General features: G+C 45.9%; 1 protein-coding gene across 2 annotated transcripts in view; it reads right to left on the bottom strand.

The window, feature by feature from the left end:
• Positions 1-20,644, bottom strand: part of LOC140385821 (probable aminopeptidase NPEPL1) — a 76,689-nt gene extending 56,045 nt beyond the window's left edge. For both annotated transcript variants that reach the window (XM_072468383.1, XM_072468382.1), the window contains exons 1-5: positions 20,446-20,644; positions 11,459-11,644; positions 9,341-9,511; positions 7,476-7,565; positions 3,842-3,923 (exon numbers count right to left, since the gene is read on the bottom strand). In XM_072468383.1, coding sequence (XP_072324484.1) covers positions 3,842-3,923; positions 7,476-7,565; positions 9,341-9,511; positions 11,459-11,644; positions 20,446-20,622 — 706 coding nt within the window. In that variant the 5' untranslated portion in view covers positions 20,623-20,644. The remainder of the gene's footprint in view (positions 1-3,841; positions 3,924-7,475; positions 7,566-9,340; positions 9,512-11,458; positions 11,645-20,445) is intronic.
• Between the last annotated feature and the right edge of the window lie 3,947 nt (positions 20,645-24,591).

Genomic DNA, 24,591 nt, shown 5'->3' with positions numbered 1-24,591 from the left:
AACTGCCCTTGACATCAAGGCAGCATTTGACCGAGTATGGCTTCAAGGAGCCCTAGCTAAACTGGAGTCAATGAGAATCAGAGGGAAAATTTTGTGCTGGTTGGAGTTATACCTGGCACAAAGGAAGATGGTTGAGGTGGCTGGAGGTCAATCATCTCAGCTCAAGGACATCACTGAAGGAGTTCCTCAGCGTAGTGCATTAGACCCAACCATCTTCAGCTGCTTCATCAATTACCTCCCTTCCATCATAAGTGGGAATGTTTACCGATGACTGCACAATGTTCAGCACCATTTGCGACTCCTCAGATAATGAATCAGTTCATGTCCAAATGCAGCAAGACCTGGACATATCCAGGCTTGAGCTGACAAGTGGCAAGTTACATTCACGCCACACAAGTGCCAGGCAATGGCCATCTCCAACAAGAGAGGATCTAACCACCTCCCCTTGACATTCAATGGCACTAACATCGCTGAATCCCCCACAATCAACATCCGCGGGGTTACCATTGATCAGAAACTGAACTGGACTAGCCACATTAATACTGCGGCTACCAGAGCAGGTCGAAGGCTAGGAATCCTCCTGCGAGTAACTCACCTCCTTATCCCTAAAAAGCCTGTCCACCATCTGCAAGCCACAAGTCAGGAGTGTAATGGAATAATCTCCACTTGGCTGGATTAGTGCAGCTCGAACAACACTGAGTGAAGCTCAGCACCATCCAGGACAAAGCAGCCCGCTTGATTGCTCCCCCTTACACAAATATTCAAACCCTCCACCACCAACGAACAGTGGCAGCCGTGTGTACCTTCTACAAGATGCACTGCAGTAACTCACCAAGGTTCCTCAGACATCAACCTCCAAACCTACGACCATGTAGAAGGACAAAAGCAGCAGATACCTGGGAAGCCCACCACCTGGAGGTCCACCACCCTGACTTGGAATATATCGCCGCTCCTTCACTGTCGCTGGGGCAATATCCTGGAACTCCCTCCCTAACAGCACAGTCAGTATACCTACACTGAAGGACTGCAGCAGTTCAAGAAGACAACTTGCCACCACTTTCTAAAGGGCAACTAGGGATGGGCAATAAATGCTGGCCTAACTGAGCGACGCCCACATCCCGTAAATGGAAATAAAATGCTGGCCTAACCAGCGCGTCCACATCCCGTAAATGGAAATAAAATGTTATTACTGAATCAGATGGGCTTTATAAGCCACCAGTTAAAGGGTCATCTGATGTGATTTAGATTTGTCAGGTGTGCCGAGGTACAGTGAAAAGTATTGTTCTGTGTACAGTCCAGGCAGATCGTTCCATACATGACAAAGCATAGGACAGAAGGTAAATGCACAATGTAAATACATAGACATCGGGTGAAGCATACGGAGTGTAGTGCTACTCAGTAGAGAAGATGCGTTGAGAGATCAGTTCAGTCCATAAGAGCGTCATTCAGGAGTCTGGTAACAGCGAGTAAAAAGCTATTTTTGAATCTGTTAGTCCGTATTCTCAGACTTTTGTATCTCCTGCCCGATGGAAGAGGTTGGAAGAGAGAATAACCCGGGTGAGAAGGGTTTTTGATTATGCTGCTCGCTTTCCCAAGGCAGTAGGAGGTGTATGGATGGGAAGCGGGTTCGGCTGATGGACTGGGCTGTGTTCACGACTCTGTAGTTTCTTACCGTCTTGGGCTGAGGTGTTGCCATACCAGGCTGTGATGCAGCCAGATAGGATGCTTTCTGTGGTGCATCTGTAAAAATTGGTAAGAGTCAATGTGGATATGCCGAATTTCCTTAGTTTCCTGAGGAAGTAAAGACGCTGTTGTGCTTTCTTGGTTGTAGCATTGACGTGGACAAGGACAGATTTTGGTGATGTGCACACCTAGGAATTTGAGGCTGTCAACCATCTCCACCTCGGCCCCATTGATGTAGGCAGGGATGTGTACGATACTTTGATTCCTGAAGTCAATGCCCAGCTCCTTAGTTTTGCTGACATTGAAGGAGAGAATGTTGCCGTTACGCCACACCACTAGATTCTCTATCTCCCTCCTGTATTCTGACTCATCGTTGTTTGAGATCTGTCCCACTACAGTTATGTCATCAGCAAACTTGTAGATGGAGTTGGAGCCACATTTTGCCACACAGTCGTGTGTATAGGGAGTATAGTAGGGAGTTAAATACGCAACCTTGTGGGGCCCCGGTGTTGAGGACGATCGTGGAGGTGTGGTCGTTTATCCTTATTTATTGAGGTTTATTGGTCTGGGAGCTGAGGATCCAGTTGCAGAGGGAGGAGCCAAGTCCTGGGTTTTGGAGTTTGGATAAGAGCTTGGCTGGGATTATGATGTTGAAGGCGGTGCTGTAGTCAATGAATAGGAGTCTAACGTAGGAGTCCTTGTTGTCGAGATGCTCCAGGGATGAGTGCAGGGCCAGGGAGATTGCATCTGCTGTGGACCGGTTGTGGCGGTATGCGAATTGCAATGGATCAAGACATTCTGACATCTTTACTAATACTAGCTTTTTATTCCAGATTTATTTAATTAACCTAATTTACATTTTGCAGCTGCTGTGATGGGATATAAGCTCACATGTCCAAATCGTTAGCCAAGACCTTTGGACTAAGAGTCCTGTAATATAACCAATATGCTCCTATTCCTTGATGGTCTATGTAGCACAATGGCCGAATTCCAAGGTTATAAAAGGTTACGTAAAATTTCTGCAAAGAATACTTAATTCTGGCATCAGGAATACTAAACACTTGAAAAGGTATAAACCATTTTTTAAAGTTCCTTTTTTGTGGAAAGTTGAACATCGAAAATGTGCAGTACTGGGAGCATTGTGGTCCATTTAGACGTTCCCAAAGTTTCAAAAAAAAAATATAGGCCTATATTCTATATCGGGCTGTTTGCTTGAGAATTGAGCAATGCCGGACATCTCCACTGTATCCCTCGACAGTCTATTCCACAAATTCACCATCTTTTACGTGAAGCAGCTAAATCCAAAATGATTGCTCAATCCCCCTTTTCCAAATGCATTTCGTTGGTCACAGCTTGTAGCTACAACAATTTATCATGGTTCATTTTATTTATATATCTTCAAATCCTGAAAATGTAAGTAAGCTCTTTTATTTTTTCTTTCCTTTAGCAAAAATACTTACATTTCTGTATTTTCTCTCTCATCCCCACTATTATCCCCTTCTCTGTACCCATTAATAACCAGAATGCCACACTCCAGTCACCCAAATTGCACCAAATAGAGTTGAATCAGCTATCCACTGCCCCTTGGTAACCGCTAGCTACACACTCAGAGCAATAGTAATTGCTCATTACTGTGTGAAGAGCCTCGCAATTAGAGATTCTGTAGCCCTGTCACTGATCCAAGGTTAGCAGGAGCAAGGAGTCATCCTAATGTCGCTTACTGTATGATTGATTTTAACAAGCTGATCAACAATAACATCAGCATCCCTTCCTGTGCAGCGTCCTACTACCATTCATCTTAAAATGTTTATTCCACTTTTCCAGTCCCAACACCTTGGGAACTGTTTACATCAAATAACACCTGCGTGTTGTCAGCCTAGTTCCTCAAATTAAATTTATCTGTATTCCTTTGATAGCTAATTTCCCACTCCCGCGTTGAAAGGTACAGAGTGATGCCTGCAGGGAGCAGCTGACAGGAAATCACGGATATTTTATACTTCCTGGCACCTGCAACCTCCTACAGTCTTTGTTAAAGCTAAGGAAGTCTTGGAAAAGGTTCTGATTTAGTAACATCTGGCTGTTTAATGTTTACCTTCCAGCTTTTAACAATGCCATAATGTTGATCTCCTAAAAGCAGCATTTACTCAATAACCATTACCTCCAAAGCCCCTGTCATTAAGTTCTTCTCCACGGATGACAGTGGGAATAATGCCCAGCTCAGATCCAACAAGTTCAATTTCCTGGTCAAAGGAAAAAAAAAATCTTAAATGAATCTTTCACGAGGAAAAAAAAATGAAAACTCAAAAATGTGAAAATCAACCAAGCTCATTCTCTAGGATCTAATTTACTATACTATCTTTTAAAACTTCAAGCATTCATTACTCAGCTGAATTAACAAGTCACTTCCTTGCTGTAAAAAAATTAAAGCAACCTTAGGTAAATGTGGAGCACAGCATTTCTATATCAGGCTGTAGTACTATCGAGCTCCATAAAGAGTGATGGATTCAATTAATGCCCAGCATCCTCCACAGAACAAGGAGGCAGACAAACTTTTAATTCAGAAACAGCTAATGCATACAAACTGAAAAAAGGAAATTCATGAACAGGAAATTAGCAGAAAAACATTACAACTTCATTAAAGCAATCCTACATGGATTGTTTTCGCTGGAGTTCAGAGGAATGAAGGGGGGATCTCATAGGAACCTATAAAATTCTAACAAGACTAGACAAGGTAGTGCAAGAAGGATGCTCCCGATGGTGGTGATATCCAGAATCAAGGGTCACAGTCGGAGGATAAAGGGTAGACCATTTAGGACAGGGATGAGGAGACATTTCTTCACCAGAGAATGGTGAGTCTGTGGAACTTGTTACCACAGGAAGTAGTTGAGGCCAAAACATTGTATGTTTCCAAGAAGCAGATAAAGATATAGTGCTTGGGGCAAAGGGAATCTAAGGATATTGGAGGAGGGTATTGAGTTGGATGATCAGCCATTATCATAATGAATGGCGGAGCAGGCACGAAGGGCGAAATGGCCTCCTCCTGCTCCTATATTTCTATGGCACTTCTATCTTATTGAATTTGCAATGGCCACAGACACAGGAACAGGTCATTCAGCTCTTCAAATCTGTTTCACCATTCAATGCGATCTTGGCTGATCTGTGACCTAACTCCATATACCTGCCTTTGGCCCGTACCCCCTAATGGGGGCGATTCTCCGATATTGGGGCCAAGTATTCGCGCCGTCGTGAGCGCCGTCGCGTTTCGCGACGACGCAAACAGGGCCCGGACACAACCTATTCTGGCCCCCACAGGGGGCCAGCACGGCGCTGGAGCGGTTCACGCTGCTCCAGCGTCCTTACACGGCGCCAAATGGGCGCCACGCCAACCCGCGCATGTGCAGTTGGGGCAGCCCAAACCGGCCCGTCGATCGGTGGGCCCCAATCGCGGGCCAGACCCCATCGGAGGCCACCCCGGTGAAGTGGCCCCCCTCCCCTCCCCACAGGCCGCCCCCCCAGCGTTCCCGCAGAGTTCCCGCCGGCAGCGACCAGGAGTGGAAGGCACCGGTGGGAACCTTTCGTGTCGTAGCGGCCGCTCGGCCCATCCAGCCGGAGAATCGCCGCTCGCCGGTTCTCCGAGTGGCCCAGTGCTAATCACGCGCCGCTGGTTTCCGGGGGGTGGGAGAATGGTGTGCGGGGTTCGGGCTGGAGTGGCGCGATTCGCACGGCGCCCCGGCGATTCTCCCACTCAGCGTGGGGGGAAGGGGGGGGGAGGGGGAGGAGAGAGAATAGCGCCCAATATCTTTGCTTAACAAAACTCTATCACAGATTTAACATTAACAAATGTTCCAGCTTCAACTGCTGTTTGTGGGAGAGTTCCAAACGTCTACCACCCTTTGAGTGAAGAAGCTCTTCCTGACATTTCTCCTGAAAGGTCTGGCCCTAATGTTTAGACTTTGCCCCCTAGTTTTAGAATCTCCAACCAGTGGAAATAGTTTATCTTTCTCTTCCTAGTCTTTCCCTGTTAATATCTTGAATACTTCAATCAGATCACCCCTTAACTTTCTAAATTCTCTCAAAAACAGGCCTAATTTGTGTAAACTCGTAACTCTTCTCGTAACTTAATTCCTGCAATCCAGATATAATCTTTGTAAACATACGTTGCACTCCTTCCAAGGCCAAAGTCTCCTCCCCAAGGTGTGGTGCCCAGAACTGCTCACAGTGACTGCAAGTGGGGTCTAACCAGGGTTTTGTATAGCTGCAGCATAACTCCCATCTCTTTATACTCCAATCCTTTAGATATAAAGACTAGCATTCCATTAGCTTTTTTTTAATATAATCTGCACTTGTTCAGGGAATTTTAAGGATCTCCGCACCTGAGCCCCTGAGTTTCTTTGGACATTCACTGTACCTAACCTCTTTCCATTTAGAAAGTACTCTGCTCTGTCCTTTTTTGGGTCAAAATGGATATGTTCACACTTACATGAAATTCCATCTGCCACCAATTTTGCCCATTCACTTAGACTGTCAATATCTCCTTGCAATTTAATGCTATCATCTATCTAGGTTGTCTACAATGTTTCCTAACTTTGTACCATCGCCAAAATTGGATGTATGACTTTCGACACCATTATTCAAGTCATTAATGAATAGTGTGAATAATTGAGATCCCAAAACAGATTCCTGTGGAACACCACTAGTCACCTCCTGTCAATTAGACATACAGTACTCCCACCATCAAGAGGATTCACGGTTACAATTAAACTATGTTGCAATCTCAAGACATGCACAAGACATATGCTACTGAATCAGACATCTCCAATCCCCTCCCATTGAATGTACTCATCTTGCTCAATTTCCAAACCTGCAGGGAGCATGCTGATGCATGCAGTATCAATTATTTCTCTGTGTTAACACTCTTGTCTCTGAATCAAAACATTGTAGGTACACATTCCACTCTAGAGAGTTAATTGTGCAATACTGAGGGATTTATGAACTGTCGGGGGTAGTGTTCTTCAGGTTAAACCAAAGCTCCATCTTTTCTTCCAGGTGGATAGAACCGGTTTCAAAGAAGATTGGGGGAAGCCCCCTAGTGTCCTAGCCAATATTTATTCCTCAACCAGCATCCCAAAAACAGATCCTCCAGCACTGCTTGGGAGAGCTTGCTGTATGTTAATTGGCTCCTGTTTCCTACATTACAACAGTGACATTTTGGGACGTCCTGAGATTGTGATAGGCACAATATAAACAAAAGTTATTTCTTTTGATGTTTGCATTTCATTTTATTCCTGACATTTTTAAACTATTAAATTAGATGCATTTATACATTTTGAATGTAGTTAAAAAAAGTGGTACAAAAAAATAATTTGTGTCCCAGCAGATTGACAAGTAGAGATATTAAACTGTTTGAATCAGCAAACCATGATCTCCAAGCAGGCACACCGGAGGATGTCTCTCCATACTCTAATGTAGCATTGAATAATGTGAATGGGGGAAGATCAAGGCATGGAGGCCATAATAGCATTGTATTCCTGACACTGACCAAAGCTCAACAGTATGCCAAATTTAAGCAGTTGGGGAAATCTGGATTATTCATACATGACTAGTATGTTCTAAATTACTACACATATAAAAGCACAGCACAATATCCATTATTTTGCAGGTCCAACATAACTCGCTGTGACAGGAAGTGTATAGTTACTGATTTGGCTTTGGACATTAAGCGCAACACAGAGAAAAAATTAACTGCTTGTGCTGCTGCTGTCTACATTAGCTAAAGTTTCAAACATTCTCACCGCAAGGAAGTCATCTGTATTCATCTCATTGCATGGTGTATCCACAATGCGAGCGGCTATTCGAATGCCTTCAGCAGCACTTAACAGGCACTATGGAAAATTAATGGTAAGTACCAATCTATTAGCACAATCAATGTATATACCTGAATGAGATTATTCTATCAGCTTTAAAACCTAAAAGGGTTGCTTTTCTCCACAGGAAAAATTGAAATCATCACAACTTTTTAATCTGGGATTGCTCAAGTTACCACGATGATTTATTTTATACCAGCAGAAAGCATCTATTCTAAACAATACTGCAGGTGCTATATAAACTGCAAGGCTGCTGCATGCAAATTATTATTCCATCTAATAAATTCATCAAAATAAAACCAATAAACATGCTTTAGAGATCAATAAAAGTGAACAATCTTTGCGTATGGGGTGTGGGGTTGGAGGAGATTACAGAGATAGGGAAGGGTGAGGCCATGGAGGGATTTGAAAACCAAGATAAGAGTTTTAAAATCAAGACATTGCTTGACCAGGAGCCAATGTAGGTCAGTGAAGACAAGGTGATAGAAGACGAGGACTTGCTGTGTTTCAGACAGTCCTCTATGAGGTTCAGGCATTCCTTAGGAAAACTGTAACATGATTCTACAACAGTTTTCCAAGGACGTCTCTCTTCTAAGGCCCAACTCCATGGCAAAGTAAATCACCTGGGCCTGGGTTACTGTGCGTATGTATCTGCTGCAGTAAGGGTTTCTTAAACCCTGGTTTGAAAGACAGGCAGACACTGGGGGTACAGAAGCGGTACAACTAAAGCACCATAAAAGATCATCATTCTTTCAAACCATGTATAGTGTTTACTTAAATGGAGCTAATGAAATTTTGTTTACAGAAATAAGGTTAGAAAATGGAATCCCTACATTGCAGAAGGAGGCCATTCGGCCCCTAAAGTTACACCGATCCTCTGAACGAGCACCCTACTGAGGCCCACTCCTCCACCCTATCCCTGTAACTCCATCTAACTTGCATATCCCTTGACACTAAGGGGCAATTTTACCATGGCCAATCCACCTAACCTGCACATCTTTGGTCTTGGGTTTAGATAATTACGGGGTTATGGTTAACCTTAGTAAGATGATCATAACCCAGTTAATAGGATAGAGATGATGTACTTAATGGGAGGATCCAGGGACTGAAGCAGTCAACTGTTGAGTTTCAGTTTAGATTTTGCTATGAACAGGAGCATTTTGCCAAATGCTGGGAAGTTAAACACAGGCAAGAATCGGCAGGCTGTTTCTGCAGGATTTTTCTCTCTTAAAGCAGTTTCTCTGAGACATCTCTATACTGCAAGTATTCCTGTGTTTTCTAACTGTATGTAAAAGTGGATTTTGCTTGATTGGAGATAAAAAGTTAGCAGTTAGGAGTTAACTAACTGCGGTCACTTCTGCAGCGAAGTATCCTTTCATCCCAGTCTTACAAATGAAATTAAATATTGGTGGTTCTGTCCAGTATCCGAGGAAATGTCGGGGTCTGGTCCGGGATCGTAAAACTCTCCTATACTCCAGTTCAAAGAGAATAAGCAAGTCAATAGTAGAAAAATTAGTCTGACCATCATTGTGTATAAATTTATGCAGGGTAGCTTTACAAGTTAATTAATCAAAATCAATCTCGACAAGTCTCAGCGGCACAGCTTTGCAAAATTACCCCCCCCCCCCCACGGAGATAAAGAACTAGAAAATAAATTATGCTCAAAATGGTGAGATAAATGTGGAACAGATATTGAAGCCCTACTGCATAAAGATGAGTGCAGAACATCTCTACTAAATATAAAGCAATAACTGCATCATCGCAAATCCTCTCAGCATCATGCTAATAATTACCGCAAGCGTAGATTCAGTAAGTGGGTTGGCATTCTCTCCCACCAGAATAAACTCTACTGTAACAGTGAGTTTCTCTCCTTGTTTTGGCAATCCAGTGCGCCGGGTGAACAGAGGAAATGCCCTCGTTAGTGCACAAGCTGATGCAAAAACTTCTGTATATTCACAAACTATCTGAAATAAAAGTTATCACAGTAAGAAGTTAAAACTACATTTTTTTAAATGCACATATTAGTTATTAAGCACATCCAATACGGTTATTCCTGCAAATGAAAACATTGTCACCACCGGACTTGGAAATATATCGCCGTTCCTTCGCTATCGCTGGGACACAATCCTGGAACACCCTCCCTAACAGCACTGTGGGTGTACCTACACCTGAAGGATTGCAATGATTCAAGAAAGCAACTCACCGCCACCTTCTGAAGGGCAACTAGGAGTGGACAATAAATGCTGGCCCAACAAGCGATGCACATCCAGGAAATGATTATTTTTTTTAAATTGTCGTTCTTCTTGAAAAGCTCTCAATAAAGTCAAACCCGTTCATCAGACTGAAAATGCTGGCAAACACTCAGGCAGCATCTTTCTAGAAAGTGAAACGGAGTTAACGGGCAAGATTGTACAGCCCCAACATCGGTGGGCATCATCATGGGCAGGACTGGAAAATGTGGAGAGCCATTAAAACAGAACAGTCTTGATCTACACAGATGCTGCTTAATCTACTGAGTTTTTTTCCAGCATTTTTTGTTTTTATTTTCGATTACCAGCATCGATTTTCAGACTTCACATTGAGTACGGTGATGAGGCTCTTTCCAAATTGCACCATTTTTATAAACTGTTGCTCACAGTTTCAAGTAATTGCCTTTCTCTAATGGCTTGTGCCTGAGATTACTTAATTTACTCGCGTCAGGTGGGTTGGGTATATTGCATACGTTAAACAGTACATTTCCCAAATACTTAGTTTAGCAAATGCTCATGCATCTAGACCATCGTGTTGAACGGCAGATTGACATTTCGGTTAAAAAGTGATGGTTTTAAAACTCTGGCAATCCCACTATGCCAGGACAATTCCGGGAGAGGCCCGAAATGGGATTGGCGCCGACTGCCCAACAGTTTCCGATGCTACCAGCCCACTCCAGCTGGCGTGATCTGGTTCACGCTCTCACTGGATGCAGTGGTTCGAGAAGGAAGCCTGCCACCACCTTATCATGAGCGATTAGGGACGCGCAATAAATACTGATCTTGCTAGTGTGCTCGCATCCCGTGAAGGAATAAAAAACTGCGTTACCAATTTTATGGAGGAAGCTGAAATCTGACTCAGCAGAAAGTTCTTTAGACGGGAATTATCTCGCAGAGCATATCTACGGACAAGGTTGTTCAAGAAAGAAGTAGACAACAGCAGCAACCCAGGGGGGAGGGGGGGGGGGGGGGGGGGGGGGGAGGAATCGGACGGACTCCCAGGGATGTTATTGTATATGTATAGGCACTTGTTTTAGGTAATGTATATTGGACTGTTGGATTGTATCTTTGGAGAGTATTTATTTTTGACAAGGCAGTTGCCATGTAGTTCGGTTTTTGTTTCTGTTCATATATTATTTATTTATTTGTTTAAAACTGGCCACTGTTATTTATATTGCTTTATTGTTGTTTAAAAGAAACACTACGTACTGTTATGTTTGGCCAAAAAATCTTGAATAAAATATATATATTTTTTTAAAAAGTTGTTCAAGAATATTGATCCCCAAGCAGCACTAAACCTGCCTACACATTACTTTCCTTAACAATTCCTACATCTTTTAAAAATGACAAAATTATTAGGAATGATTTCAGTGCTAAGGATGCATTCAATTCACAGAATCGCACAGTGCAGAAGAGGCCCTTTGTCCATCGAGTCTGCACCGACACGTGAAAAACACCTGACCTGACCTACCTAATACCATTTGCCAGCACTTGGTCCACAGCCTTGAATGTTACAAGGACTGATACGGAATATCTTTTTTGATACATTAAGGAAACGTTAAATTGTAGTTTTGGAATCAAGAAAGGCTGCAAAGAAAAATGAGACGAAAAATACATACAATCAGAGAGTGTAAATGAACAAGAAACTAGCTGGTCACTCACCACAATGCACCGGTTAGTTCTTCTAGATGAGCAATTGCGAATCAGTCGTGTGAGAAAGTGAGCTGATGAAGGGCTGTTGTGGCGACTGATTTTGGATGGGAGCGCTGCCACAACAGCATTATCAAGCCAAAGAGAGCAGCTATCTATTGGATTTGGATTCAAAGTGTTCAGTGCAGCCTGCCAGACCTGAATGACAAACAAGATGTTACTAACTACACTGTAGATTTGGAAGTTCACAGGGAAACATTACCATGACCATATACACACAGGGCACAAACAACAGAAACAGGCGGCCCAGACCGGTGTTCAGGGTATGCAGCAGATTTCAAAGTGGACAAATTACAGTAATTTGGATCAGAAATACATGCAAGTCATGCATCATCACTTAAAAAACACACAAGATATTGTATTGGAGAGTTATTATTTTGTTGTTGGCAGTTGCCGTTTAGTTAATATATTATTTATTTGTTTAAAAAAAAGGTCATTATTATTTATATTGCTTTAAAGTTGTAAAAAGGGGAAAATCCTGTATTGTTCTTGTTTGACCGAAAAAATTTTGAATAAAATATATATATTTTTAAAAACACACAAAGCATATTTTAAAGAAATGTTAAATATCTCCCTTGCTTCAGTGGATAAATGTGCTACATGCTGTGCAGTAAAACATAAGGATTCCTGCTTATTTACAGTCACAGTTGCAGCTGGGGTATTACAAACAGCCAAAGTGTCACTGAAGCCATCATTGCTTCAGTGGCAGTGGCACTGATAGAAAAAGTTAGCCTCAGCTCCTTCCTTAAAATGCTAACAGAGACGAGGAATGATTTCAAACGGAAATTGGATGGACAATAAACTTCCAGGGCTCGAGGAATAGAGCGGGGAAATGGGATTGATTCGGTTGCTCTACAGACAGCTGGTATGGAACCGATATGCCGAGTGGACTCATTCTGTGCCCTAATTACGCGATGAGAATGATTATCCATTAATCCCTGCCAGGGTCCCAGGGTTCCTGGCTTGGGTCACGCTGTGTGGAGTCTGCACGTTCTCCCCGTGTCTGCGTGGGTTTTCTCCGGGTGCTCCGGTTTCCTCCCACAAGTCCCGAAAGACGTGCTGTTTGGTAATTTGGACATTCTGAATTCTCCCTCCGTGTACCCAAATGTGCGCTGGAATGTGGCGACTAGGGGATTTTCATAATAACTTCATTGCAGTGTTAATATAAGCCTACTTGTGACAATAAAGATTATCATTAAAATATATGTGCATGTTTGAAGTGAAATGAAATTTGCTTATTGTCACAAGTAGGCTTCGAATTAAGTCATTGTGAAAAGCCCCTAGTCACCACATTCCGGCGCCTGTTCGGGGAGGCTGGTACGGGAATTGAACCGTGCTGCTGGCCTGCTTTAAAAGCCAGCTATTTAGCCCTGTGCTAAACCAGACCTCTAAGCTTGGATATCAAGTGAAGAATTTGGCATGAACGATATTAAATAACAGGTGAAAAGATTAAAACTGTGAATATCGCTGCATCTCTCCTGACAAGTTACCAATAAAAATTAAATTATCAATGCAAAGGTTCCTGCTGCAATAGATTCAGGAGCTGATTATATGCATGTCAACATATATGAGGCTTCCCCTGAGAATGTGCACACATAAAATAAGATCTATAATCTTTATTACAGCACAAGTTTATCCAGGCAGCCAAGAACTACTCCAGCAAGTTTAGAAGTGCAGATAAACAAAGCACAGTGGACATGGTTGTACATAAACGTAAAAGTTTAATTTTGCCTCAGCAGTAAGGTGGAGAATTACATGCCCACTAATACAGCAGCCATCTCCTCTAACAGTCAGTCTCACAAGCTAGCACAAAAATTGCTGATTTTAAAAAGTGCTCATGTAATGTACTAGACTCACTCGGGATCTTCATAACCTGATTCATTGGAATGTGGCGACTAGGGGCTTTTCACAGTAACTTCATTTGAAGCCTAGAACATAGAACGATACAGCGCAGTACAGGACCTTTGGCCCTCGATGTTGCACCGAAACAAAAGCCATCTAACCTACACTATGCCATTATCATCCATATGCTTATCCAATAAACTTTTAAATGCCCTCAATGTTGGCGAGTTCACTACTGTTGCCGGTAGGGCATTCCACGGCCTCACCACTCTTTGCGTAAAGAACCTACCTCTGACCTCTGTCCTATATCTATTACCCCTCAGTTTAAAGCTATGTCCCCTCAAAGAACAAACAAAGAACAAAGAAATGTACAGCACAGGAACAGGCCCTTCGGCCCTCCAAGCCCGTGCCGACCATACTGCCCGACTAAACTACAATCTTCTACACTTCCTGGGTCCGTATCCTTCTATTCCCATCCTATTCATATATTGGTCAAGATGCCCCTTAAATGTCCCTATCGTCCCTGCCTCCACTACCTCTTCCGGTAGTGAGTTCCAGGCACCCACTACCCTCTGCGTAAAAAACTTGCCTCGTACATCTACTCTAAACTTTGCCCCTCTCACCTTAAACCTATGCCCCCTAGTAATTGACCCCTCTACCCAGGGGAAAAGCCTCTGACTATCCACTCTGTCTATGCCCCTCATAATTTTGTATACCTCTATCAGGTCGCCCCTCAACCTCCTTCGTTCCAGTGAGAACAAACCGAGTTTATTCAATCGCTCCTCATAGCTTATGCCCTCCATACCAGGCAACATTCTGGTAAATCTCTTCTGCACCCTCTCTAAAGCCTCCACATCCTTCTGGTAGTGTGGCGACCAGAATTGAACACTATACTCCAAGTGTGGCCTAACTAAGGTTCTATACAGCTGCAACATGACTTGCCAATTCTTATACTCAATGCCCCGGCCAATGAAGGCAAGCATGCCGTATGCCTTCTTGACTACCTTCTCCACCTGTGTAGCCCCTTTCAGTGATCTGTGGACCTGTACTCCTAGATCTCTTTGACTTTCAATACTCTTGAGGGTTCTACCATTCACTGTATATTCCCTACCTGCATTAGCCCTTCCAAAATGCATTACCTCACATTTGTCCAGGTTAAACTCCATCTGCCATCTCTCCGCCCAAGTCTCCAGACAATCTAAATCCTGCTGTATCCTCAGACAGTCCTCATCGCTATCCGCAATTCCACCAACCTTTGTGTCGTCTGCAAACTTACTAATCAGACCAGTTACATTTTCCTCCAAATCATTTATATATACTACAAAGAGCAAAGGTCCCAGCACTGATCCCTGTGGAACACCACTGGTCACAGCCCTCCAATTAGAAAAGCATCCCTCCATTGCTACCCTCTGCCTTCTATGGCCTAGCCAGTTCTGTATCCACCTTGCCAGTTCACCCCTGATCCCGTGTGACTTCACCTTTTGTACTAGTCTACCATGAGGGACCTTGTCAAAGGCCTTACTGAAGTCCATATAGACAACATCTACTGCCCTACCTGCATCAATCATCTTAGTGACCTCCTCGAAAAACTCTATCAAGTTAGTGAGACATGACCTCCCCTTCACAAAACCGTGCTGCCTCTCACTAATACGTCCATTTGCTTCCAAATGGGAGTAGATCCTGTCTCGAAGAATTCTCTCCAGTAATTTCCCTACCACTGAAGTAAGGCTCACCGGCCTGTAGTTCCCGGGATTATCCCTGCCACCCTTCTTAAACAGAGGAACAACATTGGCTATTCTCCAGTCCTCCGGGACATCCCCTGAAGACAGCGGGATTTCCAACCGCGGGAGAAGGCTCTCACTGTCCACCCTATCTAACCCCCTGATCATTTTGTATGCCTCTATTAAGTCTCCTCTTAACCTTCTTCTCTCCAACGAAAACAACCTCAAGTCCAACAGCCTTTCCTCATAAGATTTTCCCTCCATACCAGGCAACATCCTGGTAAATCTCCTCTGCACCCGCTCCAAAGCCTCCACGTCCTTCCTATAATGCGGTGACCAGAACTGTACGCAATAACTTGTGACAATAAGCGATTTTCATTTTCATTTTTCATTCATTCATTCTTCTTAATGTTTGAAAAAAGCACTGCTCCTGTCCACTCTCAGAATTAGCTGGTCGTGGAATGTACCTCTGAATATACACAAGCCTTGAAATTCTGGGCATCAGAGTTCAGGGTGAGGTGTAGTTGATGGGGTAACTTGGGGCCTGCCAAATTCACCTAAGACTGGTCAACTTTGACAGAATGACAGAAAAGCCAACACATGAAAATCACCTGACCTACCTACCTCATCCCATTTGCCAGCACTTGGCCCATAGCCTTGAATATTATGGCAAGCCAAGTTCAGTGGCAAGAATTCTCCTTAAACTTGTACTGAGTTCAAGCAAATTCCTGTCTTTCAAAACTAAACAATTCTGTTTTCTGCTCACAGATTAGTATGACTACAAACAATAATAATAATAATCTTTATTAGTGTCACAAGTAGGCTCACGTTAACACTGCAATGAAGTTACTGCGAAAATTTCCTAGTCGCCACACTCCAGCGCCTGTTCGGGTACATGGAGGGAGAATTCAGAATGTCCAATTCACCTAACAAGCACATCTTTCGGGACTTGTGGGAGGAAACCGGAGCACCCAGAGTAAACCCACGCAGACACGGGGAGAATGTGCAGACTCCACACAGCGTGACCCAAGCTGGGAATCGAACCCGGGACCCTGGCGCTGTGAAGCAACAGTGCTAACAACCACTGTGCTACCATGCCGCCCTCGGATTAATAGCACCTCTAACATAATAAATTGCCCAATGGAGTTTCACAGGTGACATCGAGCCATTTAAGAAGAAATTTGGACAGATTATCAAAATTTTGATCACAAAGGTAGGTTCCAAAGAGTGTCTTAAAAGGGGAAAAAGAGAGGCTTACAGAGGGAATTGCAAAGCTTAGCAGGGCCTAAGCAGCTCAAGGCATGGCCGCCAATGGAGTGTTTAAAATCTTGGATGCTAAAGGGTGCAGAATAGAGGTGCACAGATATCTTGGGATGGTTGTGAGTCTGAAGGGGATTACAGAGATAGGGAGGTGACAGGCCACTGAAGGATTTGAAAACAAGGGTGAAAATTTTGAAAATCAAAGCATTGCTTGACTAAAGCACAATGTAGGTCGGCGAGCAATGCGGCATGGCTGAACTCAACTTGTTAGGGCATTCTTGGATGATGTCAAAATAATCAAACAAACATGATGAATAACATTGTTCAAACTTGAACCAACTCCAGTAATAATGAAACTGGATTCAACAGGGAAGTAACATACAATTGAAAAAATATTTACAAAGCACACACAAAACCCATGGACTTTACAAGGTCACTTTTGACAAGGAAGGAAAGGGCAGAAGCAATATAGACACAATTAAATATTGGAAACCAGTTTCATTCATCATCAGTTGGTCTAAATCTACAGTTGATGCTAATTATAACATCCAGTATTCATTGTAGATACTCCTCAATGCAAGAGGGAGAGGAATTGCACGTTGACCAGATAGCTTATTGGGTTCAAAAACACACAAGCAAGGATTATTCAGCAACCCAACTCATGCAGCCTTTACAGAAAGAAGGGGCGAGACAGAGCAGCACAATTCAACAAGGTTCCATTGCAGGAGGAGCAACTATAATTTATATAGCACCTTTAATGTAGTAGAGTCAACCACACTGCTGTGTATCTGGTTATATGTAGTCTAGGCCAGAACAAGTAATTGCCTTCCTAAAGGACGGTTGTGAACCAAATGGATTTTTACAACAATGACATCTGTAGACTTTTAATACTAGATTTTTACTGAATTCAAATTTCACCATCTGCCATGGTGGGATTTGAACCAGGATCCCCAGAGACTTACCCTGGGTCACTGGACTACTCACCTCGTGACAATACCACTAAGCCACTGCCTCCCCATGCTGCAGTGTGACTTTCATCAAAATATTCATGCATTGACTAAATAATCAGGTTAAAGATATGTGAACCTTAACAAGCATGTAGTAACAAAAAAACTCAAGTTACAAACGAGAATTCAAGATTTTATGCTGTGATGGTTTCATCACTGTATATCACTGTTTAGCGCAGGGCTAAAGAGCTGGCTTTTAAAGCAGACCAAAGCAGGCCAGCAGCACGGGTTCAATTCCTCTACCAGCCTCACCGAACAGGCGTCGGACTGTGGCGACTAGGGGCTTTTCACAGTAACTTCATTTGAAGCCGACTTGTGACAATAAGTGATTTTCATTTTAATTTCTTCAGGCCAAAATCAGAATGGTAGACCGGTTAAAACTGGCATTCTGCAAGAAGTTAGAAATGGGAGGGTGGAGATTTTACAGGTTGTGGGTTTGGACGAGATTGGGAGGGGTAAGGACATGGAGGGGTTTGGAGGAGATTGGGCGGGGTAAGGACATGGAGGGGTTTGGAGGAGATTGGGCGGGGTAAGGACATGGAGGCGATTGGAAGGGGTAAGGACATGGAGGAGATTGGGAGGGGTAAGGACATGGAGGGCTTTGAAGGAGATTGGGAGGGGTAAGGACATGGAGGGGTTTGGAGGAGGTAAGGACATGGAGGCGTTTGGAGGAGATTGGGAGGGGTAAGGACATGGAGGGGTTTGGAGGAGATTGGCAGGGACAAGGACATGGAGGGGTTTGGAGGAGATTGGGAGAGGTAAGGACATGGAGGCGTTTGGAGGAGATTGGGAGAGGTAAGAACATGGAGGGGTTTGGAGGAGATTGGCAGGGACAAGGACAGGGAGGGGTTTGGAGGAGATTGGGACGGGCAAGGACATGGAGGGGTTTGGAGGAGATTGGGAGGGGTAAGGACATGGAGGGGTGTGGAGGAGATTGGGAGAGGTAAGAACATGGAGGGGTTTGGAGGAGATTGGCAGGGACAAGGACATGGAGGGGTTTGGAGGAGATTGGGAGAGGTAAGGACATGGAGGCGTTTGGAGGAGATTGGGGGGGGGCAAGGACATGGAGGGGTTTAGAGGAGATTGGGAGAGGTAAGGACATGGAGGCGTTCAGAGGAGATTGGAAGGGGTAAGGACATGGAGGCGTTTGAGGAGATTGGGAGGGGCAAGGACATGGAGGCGTTTGGAGGAGATTGGAAGGGGTAAGGACATGGAGGGGTTTGGAGGAGATTGGGAGGGGCAAGGACATGGAGGCGTTTGGAGGAGATTGGAAGGGGTAAGGACATGGAGGTGTTTGGAGGAGATTGGGAGGGGTAAGGACATGCAGGGGTTTGGAGGCGATTGGGAGAGGTAAGGACATGCAGGGGTTTGGAGGAGATTGGGAGGGGCAAGGACATGGAGGGGTTTGGAGGAGATTGGGAGAGGTAAGGACATGCAGGGGTTTGGAGGAAATTGGGAGGGGCAAGGACATGGAGGGGTTTGGAGGAGATTGGGAGAGGTAAGGACACGCAGGGGTTTGGAGGAGATTGGGAGGGGCAAGGACATGGAGGGGTTTGGAGGAGATTGGGAGGGGCAAGGACATGGAGGAGTTTGAAAACAAGAAAGAAACTTTCATATGAAAGTGTAGGCCAGGTAGAGGGGCTGATTAGTTGGGGTGGGCTAGCGGGCCAGGTAGAGGGGCTGATTAGTTGGGGTGGGTTAGCGGGCCAGGTAGAAGGGTTGTTTGGCTGGGGTGGGTTAGCAGTCTAGGTAGAGGGGATGATTGGCTGGGGTGGGTTAGCAGTCTAGGTAGAGGGGCTGATTGGCTGGAGTGGGTTAGCGGTCCAGGTAGAGGGGCTGATTGGCTGGGGTGGGTTAGCGGTCCAGGTCGAGGGGCTGATTAGCTGCGGTGGGTTGGCGGTCCAGGTAGAGGGGCTGATTGGCTTGGGTGGGTTAGCAGGCCAGGTAGAGGGGCTGATTGGTGCAGAGGGGCTGATTGCTGGGGTTAGTTAGCAGGCCAGGTAGAGGGGCTGTTTGGCTTGGGTGGGTTAGCAGTGCAGGTAGAGGGGCTGATTGGCTTGGGTGGGTTAGCAGGCCAGGTAGAGGGGCTGATTGGCTTGGGTGGGCTCGCAAGCCAGGCAGAGGGGCTGATTGGCTGCGGTGGGTTGGCGGTTCAGGTAGAGGGGCTGATTGGCTGGGTGGGTTAGCGGTCCAGGTAGAGAGGCTGATTGGCTGGGGTGGGTTAGCAGTTCAGGTAGAGGGGCAGATTGGCTGGGGTGGGTTAGCAGTTCAGGTAGAGGGGCTGTTTGGCTGGGCTGGGTTAGCAGTTCAGGTAGAGGGGCTGATTGGCTGGGGTGGGTTAGTGGTTCAGGTAGAGGGGCTGATTGGCTGGGGTGGGTTGGCGGTTCAGGTAGAGGGGCTGATTGGCTGGGGTGGGTTAGCGGTCCAGGTAGAGGGGCTGATTGGCTGCTGTGGGTTGGCGGTTCAGGTAGAGGGGCTGATTTGCTGCGGTGGGTTAGCGGTCCAGGGGCTGATTTGCTGCGGTGGGTTAGTGGTCCAGGTCGAGGGGCTGATTGCCTGGGGTGGGTTAGCAGTCCAGGTCGAGGGGCTGATTGGCTGGGGTGGGTTAGCAGTCCAGGTAGAGGGGCTGATTGGCTGGGGTGGGTTAGCAGTCCAGGTCGAGGGGCTGATTGGCTGGGGTAGGTTAGCAGTCCAGGTAGAGGGGCTGATTGGCTGGGGTGGGTTAGCAGTCCAGGTAGAGGGGCTGATTGGCTGGGGTAGGTTAGCAGTCCAGGTAGAGGGGCTGATTGGCTGGGGTAGGTTAGCAGTCCAGGTAGAGGGGCTGATTGCCTGGGGTGGGTTAGTGGTCCAGGTCGAGGGGCTGATTGCCTGGGGTGGGTTAGTGGTCCAGGTCGAGGGGCTGATTGCCTGGGGTGGGTTAGCAGTCCAGGTCGAGGGGCTGATTGGCTGGGGTGGGTTAGCAGTCCAGGTCGAGGGGCTGATTGGCTGGCGTGGGTTAGCAGTCCAGGTAGAGGGGCTGATTGGCTGGCGTGGGTTAGCAGTCCAGGTAGAGGGGCTGAGTGGCCTCTTCCTGTTCCTGAGCCAAAGCCACCATCTTGGAGTCACTCACCTCCTGATTTACCCGGGGCTCCAACTTCCCCTTCACTTGGCTCCAGATAATCTTTTGCAGATTTGGCAGCTGCCCCACCAGTAACAGCGGCCGGGACTGAGGGTCGGCATCCCCGGCGCTGGCCGTGAACAGAAGCCGCTCGATCCCGGCACCGTCACCTCCACCGCCACCCTTCATCTCACCGTCTCCGTCAGCTCGACAGCGCCTGCGCACAGCCGGCGTCTGCCAGGCCCGGAGCGCACGCGCATTCCCTTCCTCATCAGAAAGCTAAATTGCAACGTAGGGGATAGGATTGCTATTGAAAAAAGTTAGCATACAAAGTTTTTACTTGGAACAAAAATTGCAGGTGCTGGTTACTTGTAGACAATGAATGCGAATTATAAGTAGCGTTAGAGTATAATAAAAGTTTTCATTTTTAAAAATTAATTTATGCGATGTAGATTTCACTGGTTAGACCAGCATCTATTGCCCATCCCTAGTTGCCCTTCAGAAGGTGGTGGTGAGTTGCCTTCTTGAACCACTGCAGTCCTTGGGGTGTAGGTACACCCAGTGTGTTAGGGAGTACCAGGATGTTGCCCAGCGACAGTGAAGGAGCAGCGATATATTTCCAAGTCAGGGCGATGAGTGACTTGGAGGGGAACTTCCGGGTGGTGGGGTTCCCAGGAGTCTGTTGCTCTTGTCCTTCTAGATGGTTGCCATGATGTGATTCCGGCGTTGGACTGGGGTGAGCACAGTAAGAGGTCTTACAACACCAGGTTAAAGTCCAACAGGTTTGTTTCGAATCACTAGCTTTTGGAGCACAGCTCCTTCCTCAGGTGAATGAAGAGGTGGGTTCCAGAAACATGTATATAGACAAAGCCAAAGATGCAAGATGATACTTTGAATGCGAGACTTTGCAGGTAATTAAGTCTTTACAGGTCCAGACGGATCAACTGGAGAGAGGGATAATCACTGGTTAAAGAGGTGTGAATTGTCTCAAGCCAGGATAGTTGGTCGGATTTCGCAAGCCCAGACCAGATTGTGGGGGGTGAATGTAATGCTACATGAATCCAAGGTCCCGGTTGAGGCCGTACTCATGTGTGCAGAACTTGGCTATAAGTTTCTGCTTGGCAATTCTGTGTTGTTGCGCGTCCTGAAGGCCGCAATGGAGAACGCCTACCCGAAGATCAGAGGCTGAATGCCCTTGACTGCTGAAGTGTTCCCCGACTGGAAGGGAACATTCCTGCCTGGCGATTGTTGCGCGATGTCCGATCATCCATTGTCGTAGAGTCTGCATGGTCTCGCTAATGTACCACGCTTTGGGACATCCTTTCCTGCAGCGTATGAGGTAGACAACATTGGCCGAGTCGCACGAGTGTGTACTACGTACCTGGTGGGTGGTGTACTCACGTGTAATGGTGGTACCCATGTCGATGATCTGGCAAGTTTTGCAGAGATTGCCATGGCAGGGTAGTGTGGTGTCGTGGTCGCTGTTCTGAAGGCTGGGTAGTTTGCCCAAAATAATGGTCTGTTTGAGGTTGTGTGGTTGTTTGAAGGCTGGTGTAGGGATGACCTTGGCAAGATATTCGTCTTCATTGATGACTGTGTTGAAGGCTGCGAAGAAGATGTTGTGGTTTCTCCGCTCCGGGGAAGTACTGGACGATGAAGGGTACTCTGTCGGTTGTGTCCCATGTTTGTCTTCTGAGGAGGTCGGTGCGTTTTTTTGCTGTGGCGTGTTGGAACTGTCGATCGATGAATCAAGCGCCATATCCCGTTCGTACGAGGGCATCTTTCAGCATCTGTAGATGTCTGCTTCTAGATGGTAGTGGTGGTGAGTTTGGAAGGTGCTGCCTGAGGAACCTTGGTGTGCATCTTGTAGATGGTACATATGGTTGCACTGTTCGTCGGTAGTGGAAGGTTTAAATGTTTGTGGAACAAGGAGCAATCAAGCAGGCTTGTCCTGGATGATCATAGAGTCATAGATGTTTACAGTATGGAAACAGGCCCTTCGGGCCATCTTGTCCATGCTGCCCAGTTTCTATCACTAAGCCAGTCCCACTTCCCGCATTTGTCCCATATCCCTCTATACCAACCCTGCCCGTGTAACTGTCAAACTTCTTGAGTGTTGTTAGAGCTGCACTCATCCAGGCAAGTGGAGAGTGTTCCATCACACTCCTGACTTATGCCTTGTAGATGGTGGACAGGTTTTGGGGGATCAGGAAGTGAGTTACTCGCCGTAGGATTCGTAGCCTTCGACCTGCCCTGGTAGCCACAGTATTAATATGGCTAGTCCAGTTCAGTTTCTGATCAATGGTAACCCCCAGGATGTTGATTGTGGAGGATTCAGCATTGGTAATGCCATTGAATATCAAGGGGTGGTGGCTAGATCCTCTCTTGTAAGAGATGGTAATCTCCTGGCACTTGTGTGGCACAAATGTTACTTGCCACTTGTCAGCCCAAGCCTGGATATTGTCCAGGTCTTGCTGCATTTGGACATGGACTGCTTCATTATCTGAGTCGCCGCGAATGTTGCTGAACATTGTGCAGTCATCCGCAAACAGCCCCACTTCTGACCTTATGATGGAAGGGAGGTCATTGATGAAGCATCCATGTCGAGAGGGCTAGAATATAAGAACAGGGATGTACTTCTGAGGCTGTATAAGGCTTTGGTCAGGCACCATTTGGAACATTGTGAGCAGTTTTGGGCCCCATATCTAAGGAAGGATGTGCTGGCCTTGGAAAGGGTCCAGAGGAGGTTCACAGGAATCATCCCTGGAATGAAGAGCTTGTTGTATGAGGAACGGTTGAGGACTCTGGGGCTGTATTCGTTGGGCGTTTAGAAGGATGAGGGGGAATCTTATTGAAACTTACAGGATACTGCGAGGCCTGGATTGTGGACGTGGAGAGGATGTTTCCACTTGTAGGAAAAACTAGAACCAGAGGACACAAACTCAGACTAAAGGGACATCCTTTAAAACAGAGGTGAGGGGGAATTTCTTCAGCCAGAGGGTGGTGAATCTGTGGAACTCTTTACCACAGAAGACTGTGGAGGCCAAATCACTGAGTGTCTTTAAGGCAGAGATGGATAGGTTTTTGATTAATAAAGGGATCAGGGGTTATGGGGAGAAGGCAGGAGAATGGGGATGAGAAAAATATCAGCCATGATTGAATGGCGGAGCAGACTCGATGGTCCGAGTGGCCTAATTCTGCTCCGATGTCTTATGGTTGGTCCTAGGACACTAACCTGAGGAACTCCTGCAGCGATATCCTGGAGCTGAGATGTTTGACCTCCAATCACCTTCCTTTGTGCCAGGTATAATTCCAACCAGTGGAGACTTTTCTTCCTGATTCCCATTGACTCCAGTTTTGCTAAGGTTCCTTGAGGCCATACTCGGTCAAATGCTGCCTTGATGTCAAGGCAAGTCACTCTCATCTCACCTCTGGCATTCAGCTCTTTTGTACATGTTTGAACAAGGCTGTAATGAGGTCAGGAGTTGAGTGACCCTGGTGGAACCGAAACTGAGCGTCCGTGAGCAGGTTATTGCTGAGTAAGTGCCACTTCATAGCACTGTTGATGACTCCTTTCATCAATTTGCTGATGATGAAGAGTAGACTGATGGGGCGGTAATTGGCTGGGTTGGATTTGTCCTGTTTCTTGTGTACAGGGCACACCTGGACAATTTTCCACATTACTGGCTAGATGCCAGCGTTGTAGCTGTATTGGAACAGCATGCATAGTGCAATACTGGCAGCCATTTTGTAAAGAAAAGGTACAATTCTAAAGGGGGGGGGGGGAGAGGCAGGAGCAGAGATACATGGGTATTCCTCAATCAAGGAAGGTGGTAGGATAGTTTTTGTAAAATTATTGCAGCAAGTGACATCCTTGATCTTGTGACCAGGGAGGCAATTCACCATCCTGGATTCACAATTGCAGCCACAAAAACGCCTGTGTACCCCAGGACATTGTGGGAGGCTAGGGAGGAAATTGCGGGTCCCCTAGCAGAGATATTTGAATCGTCGACAGCCACAGGTGAGGTACCTGAAGATTGGAGGGTAGCACATGTTGCGCCTTTGTTTAAGGGCCGCAGGGAAAAGCCTGGGAACTACAGAGCGGTGAGCCTAATGTCTTTGGTGGTTAGTTGTTAGAAGGTATTCTGAGAGACAGGA

This window comes from Scyliorhinus torazame, chromosome 11, assembly GCF_047496885.1.
Source record: "Scyliorhinus torazame isolate Kashiwa2021f chromosome 11, sScyTor2.1, whole genome shotgun sequence".
NCBI classification, from domain to species: Eukaryota; Metazoa; Chordata; class Chondrichthyes; order Carcharhiniformes; family Scyliorhinidae; genus Scyliorhinus; species Scyliorhinus torazame.
The sequence above is the reverse complement of the archived record's forward strand: the minus strand, read 5'-3'. Positions and strand labels throughout refer to the sequence as shown.